Raw genomic sequence first — 16325 nt, 5'->3', positions numbered from 1 at the left:
CAGCGGTTCTTGTATTCTTAAAGTTAGAAATAAGTTTAGGTTTAGGCATAGTTTTACTGAGGTTAAGTTTAGGAATAAGGTTAGGTTTTAGCATTGTTTTACTGAGGTTACGTTTAGGAATAAGGTTAGGTTTAGGTTTAGCACTGTTTTACTGAGGTTACGTTTAGAAATAAGGTTAGGTTTGGCACTGTTTTACTGAGGTTACGTTTAGGAATAAGGTTAGGTTTAGCATAGTTTTACTGAGGTTACGTTTAGGAATGAGGTAGGTTTAGCATACTTTTACTGAGAGGTGACGTTTAGGAATACGTTTAGGTTTTGGCACCGTTTTACTGAGGTTACGTTTAGGAATACCAGGTGGCAACCGATGCGAGGTCGCCGGATTTGCCCCGGGGCGACTGTGTTTTGGGGCGAGCGTTTTGGTATTCAAGAGAACGGCTCTGGTTACCGTAACCATCGGAAATGAGCGCACAAGAAGAACACACCCAGTGAGCAGCATTCATTCCCACTGTACTGTACCTAGAGCCAGCCATACCTCATCGTACGACGGTGTCGCGCTCCGAAAATAGCCGATATACAAGCTCACAGAGCTATGTTTTGGATAGTTATATGGTGTGTAGCCAATTATGTTGGAAATTATTCATGTGTAGCGATGAAAGACACAGTTTAATTCAGACACCCACCCAAGGCGGGGCATGGAGGTTTTAGAGCGGTGGTAATGGTATAATTACATATTTCCTAAGGCTGTATAGGGAATCCTTCAGTTAACTGTCTGCACAAACATTTATTTTCCTTTTCTTTGTTTCCACACTTTTGGCAATGCAAACTTTATGTTTCTCAGGCCAGTATAAAGCCCATTTGAATTGTAATGAATAATAAAGTCTAGAGTAGCAGACCATCGTTGGCTAGGCTTTACAGTCAGTACACAAACCATTGTGAGATGCGCCTTGGGCTTTTAGTGGTTAAACAGCCTTTTGCTTTGTACTGGAGAATGCGTCTGTTTTGTCATAACAGACAGCACAGGCAAGAGGGGTCTTTGCTTTAGCACCAGTGTTGCCAGGTTCTGCGAGAGAAACAAGCAACCAGTTCTATGAAAACAAGCCCAAAGACCACATGAGCACTTTAAACCTATATCCATATGCTATTTGAAAATAGCAGATCTACAAGCTCACAACGCGTCACATTTTCAAAAAGTCTTTCAAACATTCTAACAACACAAATGCTCCCTGTCACAAAACATTTTCATGAAAATATTTGAGAACCACTGGTTTAAATAATAAGTACATGTTTTGGAAGCAAGCCTAAATAAGAAAGTACACTTTAGAAACAAGCCCCAAAAGCCGCAACCCGCAACTAACCAATATTTACAAGCAACTTTTAGAAAAAGAAGTCCATACAATAAGCCGACATGGCAACACTGGCTAACCATCAAAACGATCATTCCCAATCCCAGAATGAATGTTGCCCTGGTGGAAACACCGCGAGACTCCTTGTCTTCTTGACATGGCTTTTGTTTTTTTAACTTCCTCAAAATGTAAACATTGGGATTTGGCAGTGTGCTGTCAACTTGCCTTGCTAATCTGATGGACAAATGAGACACATTGGGGCACATTCTCAGTATAAATGAATGTATTTTCCTAACGAATGCGGTTACCAAGTAGCTGTAAACGTAATCCAGGACCGAAGAAGTTCTACTTGTCTTAAGGTACGTTATGTAAGTTAGTAGCTTAGCTAGTAGTAGTTGTCGTTACTTAAACTTTGCTTTTCAGTGGGGGATGAATGATACAGCTGTGTGTGTTGAAGGTTTCTTCTATGTAGGATGGGTTCTGATCCTTGGTGGTCCAAATGGAGAATAAAGGGAGCGACGACGTGGAAAAAATGAAGACAAAGGTCTTGTCAGCGTGGCACAATGTCAAGTACAGTAAGTGCACAGTCTACAGTACAGTTTGTTAAAGGACACAATAAACAACACAATCCTGCTGCTCTCTGTCCTAGTTTTCTTCCCTCGTTTCTCGTATAGATATAGCTCCATCCCACTAGTAATTGCAATACTTTTGAGTGACGTTTCAAATCATCTAAAACTGTTAAAACAAGATACATTTCCCCTATAAAGGTACACTGAGAGGGTCAGTAGAACAGAAGCCTGAGTACATGTATTAGGCTATAACTTAAGTAATGTTAATCATAAATAATAATAACAATAATATTCTTCCCAGGCTTAAAACATCTCACAGCACTGTTGATGATATGCAAAGGCATCACATGTACTGTAGCTGTAGCACATGACAGCCCAGACAAGAGATAAGAATCAAACACTGCTGAGTCAGTCTTATTTGTTTTTTGTATCTAGTCCATACTAATCTCTCAATGGGTTCACAGATTGAGTCCATACTGACTTGTATGTAACCTTCCATCACGTTACATTTGCGCTGCGTTCAGGTATTAGTTCTCTGCAAAAAAAAGATTATTTATAATTCCCAACCTCTAACTTACCCGGGCAGTTCAAGTGGAGACACTTTAACACAATTTAAAGCCGAGTCAGGGATTGAACTGAAAGAGTTGAATGTATGCATTTTATACATTACATATACTAATAGAGTAAAGGGTGCATCTCACTCAGAGCAATTCTTCAACCACCATCCAATGACTAACTGCAGTGACTGTTATTGTGTATTTTAGGTTGGGCTCTGAAATCAAAGACTTATTTCAGTAGAAACTCCCCAGTGCTTCTTCTGGGAAAATGCTACCATTTTAAAGTTGAAGGTAGGCATACACACACACACACACACACACACACACACACACACACACAAGAAGACTGTACAGACTGTATGACTTATACAGGCCTTTAGTATGGTTATGCCAAAACACACTAAAGCTCTAAGCATAATTTATCCATGTATGTCATGCAACTTGTCTCTTGACAAAAATAACTAAAAAGGTGAGCTCAAGGTGCAAATCTCCACCAGCAGGCATGCCCTAACAATAATACTTACTTAGGTCTCTCTATCTCTCTCTCTCTCTCTCTCACACACAAATTGGCGAGTTGTGACATAATCACCACAGTTGCCCCACAGAAGGAAAAATGTCAAGTTCCTCCATTGTCATTTCTATAGTACACACTCAGCGTATATATGGGAGCAAAATATTATTCTCCCCGTTGCAACACACAAGTAAACACTGACACGACTGTGAGTGTGCGGCGGCTGGGATGACGATCAGCCTCTCCAAATTTGAGGTTATGGTTCTCAGCAGGAAGCTGATGGATTGTGCACTCCAGGTAGAGAATGAGACTTTGCAGTGAAGGAGTTTAAGTATCTCGGGGTCTTTTTCACAAGTGAGGGAAGGACGGAGCAGGAGATCAGCCGGAGAATCGGAACAGCCTGAGCGGTGTTGCAGTCACTGAACCGCACTGTTGTGACGTAAAAGAGAGCTGAGCTAGAAGGCAAAGCTCTCGATATACAGAGCAACCTTCGTTCCTACTCTCACCTATGGTCATGAATCATGAAGTGTGGGTCATGACCTAAAGAATAAGATCGTGGATACAAGTGGACGAAATTGGTTTCCTCAGACGGGTGGCCGGTCTCTCCCTTAGAGATAGGGTAAGAAGTTCAGTCATCCGCGAGAGACTCGGAGTGGAACCGCTGCTTCTTCACGTGGAAAGGAGCCAGCTTAGTGGTTCGGGCATCTAGGAAGGATGCATCCCGAGCGTCTCCCTAGGGAGGTCCTCGCTGAAAGTCCCACTGGGAGGAGACCCCTGGCAGACCAAGGACCAGATGGGGTGATTATCTCCCCACACCGTCCGTGGAACGCCTCAGGATCCCCCAGGAGGAAGTGGCCAATGTTGCTTGGGAAAGGGAAGTCTGGCACTCTCTGCAGGAACTGTTGCCCCCGCGACCCGATTCCGGATAAGGGGTTGGGATAGATGGATGGGCTAAAACTGAGTGGAAATAATTCAGAAACTTACAAAATGACTGCCTAGCAGAACCAATGAAAATACTTTAGGGTGGCCCTGCATGTTAGGCTGGTGATATGATCTGTTTTCAAAGCAGTGGGCGTAGGTTTGTTAGTGGCCATTCTCGCTCATGTTTGCCATTCTTGCCCATATATTGATTTTGACGTAATCAGGAGGAAGAGATCTCTGATCGTCTGGCTACGCGATACTACATCATGCATGTCTGTGATTGCTAGTTCTGGCCCATAGCTTTGTGGGACGCTTATCCCATAGCCTGAAGGAGGGATGTTTGCTCTGCAAAAGTTATTCTTGCAAGAATTGGCTGGTGGAGATCAAATGAAAACAAATGAGTTGAAAATGTGTTATTTTTGTCGAGTGAATTTACTGTTTTTCTTACACAGTGTCTGCTACTTTTGTTTATGTCAGATGACGACAGCCCTACAGAGTGCTATGAAGCCTCCGATGAGGACCTGGTCATAATGGGGAACGTGGAGACATTTCGTAGGGACTTTGCCTCCCGTGTGTGGCTCACTTACAGAGAGGAGTTCCCTCCGCTCCCCGACTCCAGCCTTACCTCTGACTGTGGCTGGGGCTGCATGCTGAGGGCCGGCCAGATGATGCTGGCTCAGGCACTGGTACTGCAGTTCTTAGGCAGGGGTAAGTATCATACTCTGCACATCCTCAGTGTTCATTTAACTTTAACTCCAAGAGTGTCTAAATGTAACCAAATGGACCCCTAAGGTCTGACAGGGTTTGATGGACCTTCCTTCATCACAATTACTTTGCCTGTAAATAACATTGCTTTATGCAAGTCATAAGTTGGTGGTCGCAACAGTAAATACATTTTCTTGTGTTGCAACAGAGGCTATATAAAGTTATAACTCTCATTATGCTAAGACAATGTGGTCTCGAGTCTAGAGCCTTCATTAGAGCATAATAAAAACTTTGTGGGACACACCTCTTTTATGTTGGCAGAGGTGAGTATAATGGTTTACTCCCTTTGTAGTTAATGGGAGTAACCTGTTCCTGATGGCTTGGGTGTATTCATCTGATATACTGGTTTCTTTAGGCCTAGCTAGTTATTTTACAATTTTTATTTCCCATGTATTTGAACTCGCATACAATAGACCTAGAAACACCTGTGTGTGCGTGTGTATTGGATATGTGTAATATGGTAGGCCTGCACCAGGCCTGTTTAGGCGTGTCATCTGCACGGCATTTACTTTGATTTGAGCTAGTGATGTGTTGTTCACAAACAAATCTTTTAGGTGAGGGACTCACCTGTTGAGTGCATGGGTGTGTTACAGCCTCATTTAAAAAATAAAGGTTATTCTAGACATGTAATATGTTAACACTTGTTCACATTTACTACGGCTGTTCTGATTCTTTTTTTTAAATTCAAGCACGGAAACCTAAACAAACCAGTTTGTCCAGCAGGTGGAATGAATTAAAATAATGTCAAGATACTTCAGTAACACCATACAGGACTTTATGCAATGCACTTTGAATATTTCTCTGGTTATCAAATTCATAATAGTAACACTTTGCTGTTCTGTCTTTATAAGACTCTTGATTAGGTCACATGCTTGCTCCAGTTCCTCACACTCAACACGCAATTGAATGTTGACATAAGACTTTCAAGATGAGCAATACTGTAATAGCTGTTGTCTGTGGAGAGTTTATAAGCCCACCCACACACACACACACACACACACACACACACAGTCAAATCCTCAATGTTAATTTAACTCTGAGAGTACTGTATGTACACTACACACTCAGAGTTACAAATGGATAAATGAACACTGAGGAGTAGGTGCATTACTGTGCAGTAGGTCAAAGTAGACAGTGTGCGTTTTAATGCAGTCATTTAGAAAACAATATTTAAAACGTGTTCTTCTGTCAAATCGGAAGTATATAAGGAATGAAAGATTTCTCGATAAAATGACTAATGGCCACTTAAGTATATTTATTGATCAATTTCATTTTCATTCACTTTGAATCAAGGTCATTATCTTAATATCTCAGACTTCACTGTCCTCTTTTATAGCTAGGACCACTCCTACCCTCATCACCTTAGGTGCCCACCCTGTTTGTAGGGCTAAGGCACTGTAAAAGTGAAATAGTGGTTCACTCTGCTGCCTATAATTGGACTATTTCACAATAGAATGTCCCCATTTCCTTATTGAAGCACTAACTTGTATCTGTTAAGGCTAAAGATTAAAGATTAAAAGTTTAATTTGACAAGTTCCGAAAGAGCCTTACTGCTTAAGAGAGAAATTCCTGATTGGACTTTTATAAAGGTATTTTGCAATAGTTAATGTCTTCAATGATCAAGTTCAAAAACCCTCCAATGGAACCAGTGAAGTAATTCCTTCATTACTTTCTAGTTGTGAGAGCACGTTTAGGAAGACTAGAGCCATTTGGGACTGTGAAGTATAAACTTTCAGTTATGATTTACTCAGCTATTTTCTAAGGCTCTGGTCATTTAAATCACTCAGGTGCTCATGTTGAAGAGAAGGATATAGATCTTTTTTTAAAGATTAGTTCTTCGTCCTTTGTTTTACAGAATTGGTAGGTTGTACACATTTGTTAGTCATTACTGTGTTAATCAAATTAATCCACTCAATTTACTTCCATAAGCTGTAATAACTGCAAGAATAAACAATATAACTGGGATTTTGAGAGCAATAGATTCAATTATCTTTGGTTGCAACTTGCTCAAGCTATGTGAACAAATGGTCATTTATATTTAGTCTCTCTGAGACTAAATCATGTGTTATGGCTTATCAATATTTGTGTCTCCTATCTGATATAAGTTTGATGTTCGGATCATAATCACAATCTCCACCAATGTGCTATGCATATATTGTGGCCTTTGATACTTGTTTTAACTTGAAAAAAGGTGGTAGCTTTTAGGTGTTAGCACAAAGTGCAGTACCTAAAAAATATATTTTGGAAAATAAACCCCTCTTCTCAACCTTCTTGGCAGTTATTACAATGAATTGTGTCTATTAAAATGCATATGTTATCTGGCAGTTTAATTGCAATACTGATTTTTTTTTTACTGTATTGCATTTTTTGCATGTGATTAATTTATCTTGTTCCTCCAGACTGGACCTGGTCGGAGGCGCTGAACCTTCAGCCTTTAGATACGGAGACATGGACCGCCAGTGCAGCCAAGCGCCTGGTGGCCTCTCTGGAGGCCTCTCTGCAGGGCTCTCCCGGTGCCTCCAACCCTGGGCCCCTGCCCGCGGGACTGCAAGTCCCTGCCCAGGGGGCTGCAGAGGAGGCCGATGCCCACCTGCGAGAGGTCTACCACCGCACACTGGTGTCCTGGTTTGGCGACACCCCCTCAGCTCAGCTGGGCCTCCACAGGCTGGTGCGGTTAGGCCTGGTGCTGGGGAAACAGGCCGGGGACTGGTACGGACCTGCTGTTGTAGCACATATCTTCAAGTGAGTTTAATGAAAAAGGAAGCAAATGGTTTAATCTAAAAAGTAACTGCGATATTAAAACCTGCATATGCCCATGTCTCTGGTTTGAATCAAACCAGAGATGTTGCAACCATATTATGGTCAAACAATCAATTCTCCCAGCTGTAGGATCACATTATTTCAAACAAACTGAAGCTTTGTGCTGATCTGACAGCACTTTGCTTCTAATTCAGTTACAGTGAAGTCTCCATGGGATCCGACCAGTGATTTAACATCAATACTACTATGTGTTTATGCATAAAGCCCTAATATTGAATTAGCTGTAATAATCTGTTTGCCGAGTGCGGACGGTGATTATGTTTGGAGTGTCGATTATGAACTGCTATCTCTCTTCCTTCCCACTCTCACTCAATCTTTTAGGAAAGCTGTAGAGGAGGCAACAGACCCTGGCCTGGCAGGTATAACTGCCTATGTCTCCCAGGATTGCACAGGTATGAAAGATGATCCTGCTACTGGCAGAGAGAGGTTCTGGGCACAACGCCCAAACTGACCGTTCATTATTAGCAGCTCTCCTACTGCTGGGAGACTAGAGCAAGGCAAGGCTCATCCTGTCCATTCTCCAACAAACACACCCGTCTTAAATCCACTGCCATCCGCTCCAACCTCTTCTTAACCCCAATAACATGGCTTGTGATGAAAGGCCTTCTTCTCAATGGCGGGCGTGCGTGCGTGCGTGTCCGGAGTTGAAGTCCAGACTGCCTGTACTGCACTTCTATTGGAGAGCAGAGTAGATCATTACATTATAAATCAGGGTGTACACACAACAGGGGACTGTAGGTTGAACGTTTGATATTAGAAATCAACAGGACCACTGTGTACAGTAAGCATATGATTGAAGAATGTATACTTATACAGTATATATATACACACAAAGTCTTTAATTAGGTTTATATCTAAATAATTGGACATGGTTGGTGACAGAGGCAGAAAAAACGATTGACAAACAGACATAGAAACTGACATAACAGACTGACAGACAGGACAAACATACTGACAAATGCCCCCCCCAATCTGACCTTTGTGCTATTGATCCCGCACAGTGTACAGTGGCGATGTCATTGATAGCCACAGGGCAACAGGGGTGGGGCAGGAGTCTGCTGGGAGGTCAGATGAGCCTCCATCAAATAGCCAAGACCCCACCCCTTCCCCTGTGGGGAGCCGAGGCGTCATCATTCTCATTCCAGTACGTCTGGGTGGGGAGAAGACCAATCCTGTTTACTTTAACTTTGTTAAGGTAAGAGGACACAATTTTGATTTAATACAACTACAGAAAATGTTAACCACATACAGTAAGCCCTATGTTACAGACAGCAGAAATAGCAGATCTCTAAGCTCACAATGTAACGCGCCAGTTCAACTCATTCATATTCATCACTCCTACCCTCCTGAGTGTTAATTTAATTTAATAATTTTTACACTCAGGATTTTACTGTGTCGTGGCTGAATAGATACCCGGGAGCAGACATAGTCTTGCACAGTTTAACACTGGCTACGACATTCTGGTGAAAAGCCCCACTCCCAACATAACACTGGATAAGAAAATGTGCCTTGCCCAATGGACACTTCAGTGTTGTGTAGGCTGCACGAATATGACTAAAATGATCATCCTGATCATGTTGCTGCATATTGTACGATTATTAATCACAATTATTGATCATAATGATTTGTGGGTGGAAAAACATGGTTTTATGTTCTTAAAGCTGAAATCTGTAACTTTAATGCCCTACTCTGGACTCGAACTCGGGTCCCCCGTGCGAGCGCTGACATTTCTGCTGTTGAGCTAATACATAAAGTCTGTTTAGGCAGAGGATGAATTGCATTTTCAACTACAGGTAGTACCACTACCACACAAACAGTAGTGGTCCTATACATTTCTCAATAGAAGAGCAGGTAGACCAACTACAACCACCACTGTTGTGCTAGTTATAATGTATACCATACAGATTGGTCATAATAATGTTTTATTCACACAAAAAAAGTTATGGATTTCAGCTTTCATGTCTTTGTCGCTCATTGTGCTCATCAGTGTCATGTCTTTGGTCAAATGATATGTAATGGTCTCTTTGATGTTATTGAGCCTCTTATTATTTTTTAAACCTAAATTCACGATTTTCGATTAATTCCACAGCACTACATCAGCGGTGGTCATTTAGGGTAGTGTAAACATCTCTTAATCAATTTAACATAGGTAACAAGTATACCTGTAAACCAAGGCATCAAGAGCGATAAACAAAAGTATAAGACCCAGTGTAAATAACGCAAAGAAACAAGTTATCACTGGGGAATTTTTGGATTCAGTGACTTGTCGTATTGTGATTTCAGGAAGAATAAAGCTGCTGAACCGTAAGCCTGATTTATACTTCGTTGCCAGTGTCGCACACCGAAAATAGCCGATCTACAAGCTCACAATGCATCACGACGGAGTATAAGCGTAAAGCATTCACACTTTCTGTTGTTTGTCTATGTCTGTCTGTAGAGCATACTGAGTCTAGAGTACTGCATAGGCATCATTGGAGGGAAGCCTAAACAGGCCTGCTACTTTGTAGGATTTCAAGGTGAGTTTTGCCTTAGAGAGAGAGAGAGTGAGTGAGGAGAGAGAGAGAAAGAGAGCGTGGAGTTGGTGTGAATTGGAGATTATCTTGCATAATATACCCACCTTGTATAAAGAGACAAAGTAAGTTAATGCATTCCTGTTTGCATGAGAAAAGCGGAGAGGAGGGGAGTGGGACGCGATGTGAAGCAGCGCTTATTTTATTCTCTCTGACCCATCAAAGCCTCACCCATTTATCACAAGTAAACCTCCCAAGTTGTGAGCAGTAATTGATTTCCATAGGAGGCATGCATAAATTTAATCCGGGCCCCAAAGTGAGCCACTCTCCATCACCTTCAGCAGCCGGGAGGAACCTTCAGTTGTACATCTTGGCAGTCAATATTTACGCATTTACATTTTACCAATTTGAAATACATCGGCGGATGATGTCTAAATGACAAGCAATACATTCTCCCTGCCAAGGCGCGGCCCAGCGCTGCATTTATCATATGCAAATGGCCGAATATAATTGCGTGTTTGTAAAAGTAATTCCCCCACACAAAAATTAAATGACAGCCCCTTTTTTAGCCAGCGTAAAGAATGTGCTTGTACAAACGCATCTGATTATGCAGAATTTAATCCACCCTGGTGGATATTAAAAAGCAGCAACCTTCTGGGAGGCATATTTGACGCAAAGAAGCCCAACAGTAGGCCAAGCGGATGACTTTGAGCTGCTCTGCATAGAAATTGGAGAGAGGCGCGTTTTTGTAATAATCCGATGTTTTTTGAATAACTTGTCTTTTGTTTTGTCCTTGCAGATGACAGCTTGATTTACATGGACCCTCATTACTGTCAGTCTTTTGTGGATGTCAGCACCAGCGATTTCCCTCTCCGGGTAATGTGAAATTACACAGACGAGCTGACTGAGGCCCCAGTAATGTGAATTTAATAGTTTCTGTTAGTACTTAAGGGTATGAATCTTAAAGCAGCCCTCTGCTCAATTACCAAGTCCCTCACTGCTGATTTATTTGCTGCTCAGATGTGCGAAGCTGCTGCTTAAGAGAAATATGGTAAATACAGGATCAGGTATAGTGAAGCTGAATATTTCAGGACCAATACATAAAAAGCAGCATTAATCAACAGCGTGTAGGCTTTTCTTTTCATGCTTTTGGATGCTGGGGTGTACGGTGTGACAACACTCCAGAGTTGTAAATATGTGTATACCGCGACAGCAGAAAAATAGGATTTCATTTTTCAAATAACCAGAAGAGGAAATCCTACACAACTTATTTAATATTGATGCAGCCAGCAATTGCTGTGCTCTGCACTTGATGTGTTATACCCAGCCTTTCTGTTACCATAAATACTATTTACACATTACGCACTATTTACACATATTTTCTCCCTTTTCATCTAGTCATATCATTGCCCGTCACCAAAGAAGATGCCTTTCAGTAAAATGGACCCGAGCTGCACCATAGGTTTCTATTCTAGAAGTGTCCAAGACTATGAAAGAATTAGCAAAGAGCTGTCTAAGGTAAGTGTAGAGCATCACAACTCCACATTCATAGCAATCATTCATCCACTACTACCATTTCGGATGGTTATTTGACATCCAAGAGAATGGTAGAGGGAAAGGGTTTGAATATAGTTCAGTGGGTCTATAATGTTATACTGTAAGCATACAGCTTAGGCCCTAGTTAGTTAGTTAATCAACCAGCAGGTGGCACCATTTAGCCACAAATCTAATGGGGATCAGTGCTCAACACATTTGGCAAATTGACCAGAATAAAGACACCATGGGCTTCCTGACTAAAACGTCTGTCATTCATGCTCATTGTCTGTATTTTAGTGTGTTACGACATCCAGTCATTGGTGGTGAAAGTAGATGGCACCCCGCTTTATTAAATGCCAAACATTCGGCAAAGATAGCCAATCTACAAGCTCACAACGCGTTGCGTGCAACATAATTATGAGCTTGCAGATCGTCTAATTCCTGCAAAGATATTTAGTGTAGAAGGAAAGCAGGAGGTGGCTTAGTATAGACCACTGAGAGACTGCAGGTCAAGTATATGCGGTTTTAAGTGGTTAAGATTTTAACCATTTTGCCTTGTGTCAGGTGCTGCAACCATCAGCAAAGGAGAAATACCCGGCATTCACTTTCATGCCAGGTCACAGCAGAGATTATGACCTGTGTGGAGGCCTGACCCCAGAGAAGAAGGAATGGCCTTTCATCCATACCCCAAAGAGAGTGACTGCCACTACTGGTGACTTTGTCCTGCTCTGACCACTGACCGAAGGCCATGGACAATGATTGTCCATTGTCAGTGAACTGTGAGACGACGCTGCCAAAGACTTGTCAAATGTTGTGGCATTGACGTGTCTGCTACTTTTCAAACGCCAATGATTCACTGTTTACTGCCTGGAACTTTGTCGCCAAGCACTTGTTGCCAAATATGTTCATAACATGACTGTAAATGAGAACGTTTTGCATTGGGAATTTTCTGAGTCCTGCTGATTTTTAACAAGTCTTTCAACTGGCATCAAGGGATATAAAAAGGAAAGTAGGTATATATATATACATGTATATATATATATGTATATGTATGTATATGTATGTATATGTATGTATATGTATGTATATATATATATGTATATATATATATATATACACACACACCTACTTTCCTTTTTATACACACACACACACACACACACACACACACACACACACACACACACACACACACACACACATACATACATAGTACATATTTTACTGTTCCGTAAAATGTCTGAGGAAGAGAGACACTGGTATTTATCTGGTATTTATCAAGTACCTTAGCAGTCGGAGAGCACTGATCGACAGCCAGTTGTGCTCTTTAGATAATAATAAATCATTCTCAAAAGGACTGGGTCATGATGATCCTAGATCAGCATCGTCACTCTGAAGGGCTTTGTAAAGTGACGACAACCCTGCTGCAGCACACAGTTCCGGGGATTATGTTGCACCCTTTACAATGTATTAGTGTAGAACCTGTACGACACCTTGATCTTTACAGGACAATGATGTTGTTTGTCAGAGGAGATAAGAAACTTAGTTAACCCATTCAATCTGGCAACGCATCTGCATCATTTTAGATTTGAGCTATAGCCATTATTTTATACTTTGGCCAATAAAAAATAGCAGATATACAAGCTCATAACGTGGCACTTGGTGCCACGCTATGAGCTTGTAGATCTGCTATTTTTGAAAAATCATGAAAATCTTCGGATATATTTATTTTTTTTAAACTCAAATCTTTGCTTCTGGGGGGTCCCTGGAACAAAGTATTTTGAGATGAGGGTCCGCGACCAAATACATATTTAAACATACAATTTTGGGGGTCCTTGACATGAAAACATACATTTTTCAGAAAACTGTTAGTATTTAAAAGACATTTGTATGCGTTTCCGGATTGAGTGGGTTGAGACAATCTCCCAAGAACAAAACCAGAGTTATTTCTAAGACCCTCAGATACTTCCACAGCGGAAGTTTATTTTCTTTCTCTCGTAGCAATAATTTATGATTTATGGTGGTGTGTTGAGATGACTGATTGTGTGTTTGTCATTGTGTTGATTTTCTTGCCTGTTTAGCAAACACTTTGAGAATGACCTGTTTCAACGGGATAGTGTTTGAAGAAGGGTAAACATACGTGATGTGATATTATGTACACAATTTGTAAATGCTAAAAATGATAAATGGTGCATTTATATAGCGCCTTTATCCAAAGCGCTTTACAATGTGCCTTACATTCACACACACACACACACACACACACACTTTCTGATGGCCATGGAAGGCACCAACCTGCTCATCTGGTGCAGTTAGGGGTTCATTGTCTTGCTCACTTCGACACAAAGCCAGGAGAAGCCGATGATCAAACCGTAACCTTGCTGTTCCCAAACAGCCACTTTACCCCCTGAGCCGCTGTCTAGTGTCTACCAACCCCTACTGTACTGTACATAAACTCCCACTGAGAAAGTTGCTGTTTACAAAACTAATATACTGTATCTACTGTACAACATCTGTAGCAGTATTATAAAAACACTCACTGGGACTCTGTGGGGTTCATATGGATTAGCAACCAATCCTTTCTGCCTAATTTATGCTCTGTCGTATGACAACGTCGCAGACTGATCTAGTGCAGTCCAGACTTAGTGCGATGCCTTGTTGTGAGCTTATAAATCTTCAATTTTCGGTCCGCAACGCCGTCATATGAGGAAGTACAAATCGGGCTTTAGAAGAAGTCGGAGGAGAAATGTTAATGGTGCTTTGGAGTTTATGTTTTTTCATTATTACTACATTATTATTATGTGTTATATCCAAAACAACTCTTTCAACAAATGTATTTATAATTGCTGTCCTAACATTTCTTATTTTGCTCCGTTGCTGTTAGATTTATGTGACTTTTTGGACAATTTTGACAATAATACATAAATAATATGGATGAGATATTCAAAGGGTGATGGGTAAAATCTATTGCTGCACTCACCATAACACTTTCATAATAGCTATAGCTTGGACATAGAACTTTAAGTACATTATGTTCCCATAGGCTACCAATTCAATTCTAACCCAATAATTTGAATGGTTACACTGTAAGATTATTTTGGAGTTTCAATGTTGTCCATTCAAACATGTCAGTGTGATATGGGCAGTGATTGTTAAGCATTCATAGCTGTTTTTGAACATTGATTTTCTACACTCGGCCAAATTTTATTTGCATCACTAAATGTATGATAAATTAATAATTTTTTACACTGCTGTACAGCAAAAGTTGAATAAAATCAATACATTTCAACTTGCTGTTCGGTCTGCTGCACTTGACGAATTTAAGGAGACCAAAGAAAGAATTTTGTTTGTCTCATTTTCAATGCTAAATGCAAACTTCAGTGATGTGTTGAAATGTATTCAATCCCTTTTTTCTCCCAGTCAAATGTAGTAGATTAAAACTAATCGTACGTGCTAACCATCTCTACAGCCCATTAAACAGGGACCGGAAAAAATGTGACCCAGTGACACTGGCTGCGATTGTGTCCGCCTGCGAAGGAAAAGAAAATATCCTTGTGTGCAATGCTCTGTTGCCATGGCTAATCTGTCTGTTGCCCCCTTAGTTTGAGCAATGCTGGACTGTTTTCCCGTACAATACAAATTCTTGTATTATGATGAGCCTGGCTCTGGGCGAGGGTCCCGCTTTTTAAGGGAGGGAAGTGTCCCCAACTGTGGGGGGGAGGGTGGGGGGTGCCAGGGGTGCAAGGGTGAGGATGGATGGACAGAGAGAGTAGAAGAATCCCTTATCTGTTCTCATCAACATCACGGAGAGCCATTGACCGAGCACATAAAGGCATCATTTAGATCCCCGTCTGATCGTCCCATGGCTGTTTTTAGTATAGATGACCGGCCCGGCCCGGCTGTGCAGGATAGAGCGGGACGCGGGATCATCAAGTATGCAGCCAAAAAGGACCGGCGACATTCTGATGCCATAGAAGAAGGAAAGGGTTGCTCGGAAAAGAGGAAGGGTTGATGTATACTTAAGTCACGTGCCGTGTCGCGCACCGAAAATAGCCGATCTACAAGCTCCACAACACGTTGCATCACGACGCATTGTGAGTTTGTGGATCGACTATTTTCAGTGCGTGACACAGCCGTGCGACCAAGTATAAAACAGGCTTTAGGGAGGGAGGCAGACTGCGGGAGCAGGGAGAAGCGTTTTGGGGATTTTTTTTACCAGGGGACATGAAAGAGCGTTTGTGCTGGGGGCCACAGGCCACTTTGAGGGTCGCCTGTGTTCACCATGTATTTACAGGCACATATGAATATTTGATTAATGAGTCACAGGCTCCGGGGAAATGCAATAAGCGGGTAGCGGCTTTTACAAAGTGGGCCTCCCTCCCTCACCCCCTCCTTTCTCTACCACGGTCGCAGACGACACACATGCACACACACACACACACACACACACACACACACACACACACACCATGCCCTCCTGTTTAACACAGCTGCCAATAGTGTCATTGACATTGCGGATTCCTGAAAATCTAATCTGCAGCCGAGCAAATTCCTCACAAGAGAGGGAATCCATGAAAAGCATCCTTCTGTTCCAGAGCTGAGTGCATGGGTGGGGGGGGGGGGGGTCACCCACATGAGGAAATGGGCTGTGGCATGCAACCCTTAGGGCAACATGGAATCATCAACAGAAACAGGGATCAAGCTAGATTCTCTAGAGATTTTTACGAACACCAACATATAGGTTCTAAAAGACTGCTGCAACTGTGATTGGCTCTTTGTGCAGTAGAGAATTA

At 41.8% G+C, this 16325-nt stretch overlaps 1 protein-coding gene across 4 annotated transcripts; it reads left to right on the top strand.

Moving 5' to 3' along the window:
- Positions 1–1537: 1537 nt before the first annotated feature.
- atg4c (autophagy related 4C, cysteine peptidase) lies at positions 1538–12535 on the top strand. Of its 4 annotated transcripts, none has more exons than XM_084066622.1 (11): positions 1538–1702; positions 1816–1918; positions 2677–2760; positions 4379–4609; positions 7066–7408; positions 7808–7878; positions 8488–8681; positions 9924–10002; positions 10796–10872; positions 11395–11514; positions 12097–12535. In XM_084066622.1, the coding sequence occupies exons 2-11, from the start codon at positions 1843–1845 to the stop codon at positions 12262–12264; spliced, it is 1443 nt and encodes a 480-aa protein (XP_083922748.1). In that variant the 5' UTR covers positions 1538–1702; positions 1816–1842; the 3' UTR covers positions 12265–12535. The 4 variants fall into 4 exon arrangements, with proteins under 4 accessions (XP_083922748.1, XP_083922749.1, XP_083922746.1 ...); XM_084066623.1 differs by having other exon boundaries at positions 1801–1918; positions 7808–7845; XM_084066620.1 differs by having other exon boundaries at positions 1801–1918.
- The last annotated feature ends 3790 nt before the right edge of the window (positions 12536–16325 follow it).

This window comes from Gymnoscopelus microlampas, assembly GCF_963454915.1.
Source record: "Gymnoscopelus microlampas genome assembly, chromosome: 9".
In the NCBI taxonomy this organism is placed as follows: domain Eukaryota; kingdom Metazoa; phylum Chordata; class Actinopteri; order Myctophiformes; family Myctophidae; genus Gymnoscopelus; species Gymnoscopelus microlampas.
Note: the sequence above shows the minus strand (reverse complement) of the source record. Positions and strands in the feature narration are given on the sequence as shown.

What these genes read in the sequence shown, in the direction of transcription:
- atg4c (XM_084066622.1), top strand. Translation starts at nt 1,843, where the DNA reads ATGGAGAATAAAGGGAGCGACGACGTGGAAAAAATGAAGACAAAGGTC. An exon ending in CTACCATTTTAAAGTTGAAG is followed by an intron (nt 2,761 to 4,378) that starts GTAGGCATACAC and finishes TGTTTATGTCAG; the next exon opens with ATGACGACAGCCCTACAGAG. An exon ending in CCAGCGATTTCCCTCTCCGG is followed by an intron (nt 10,873 to 11,394) that starts GTAATGTGAAAT and finishes CTTTTCATCTAG; the next exon opens with TCATATCATTGCCCGTCACC.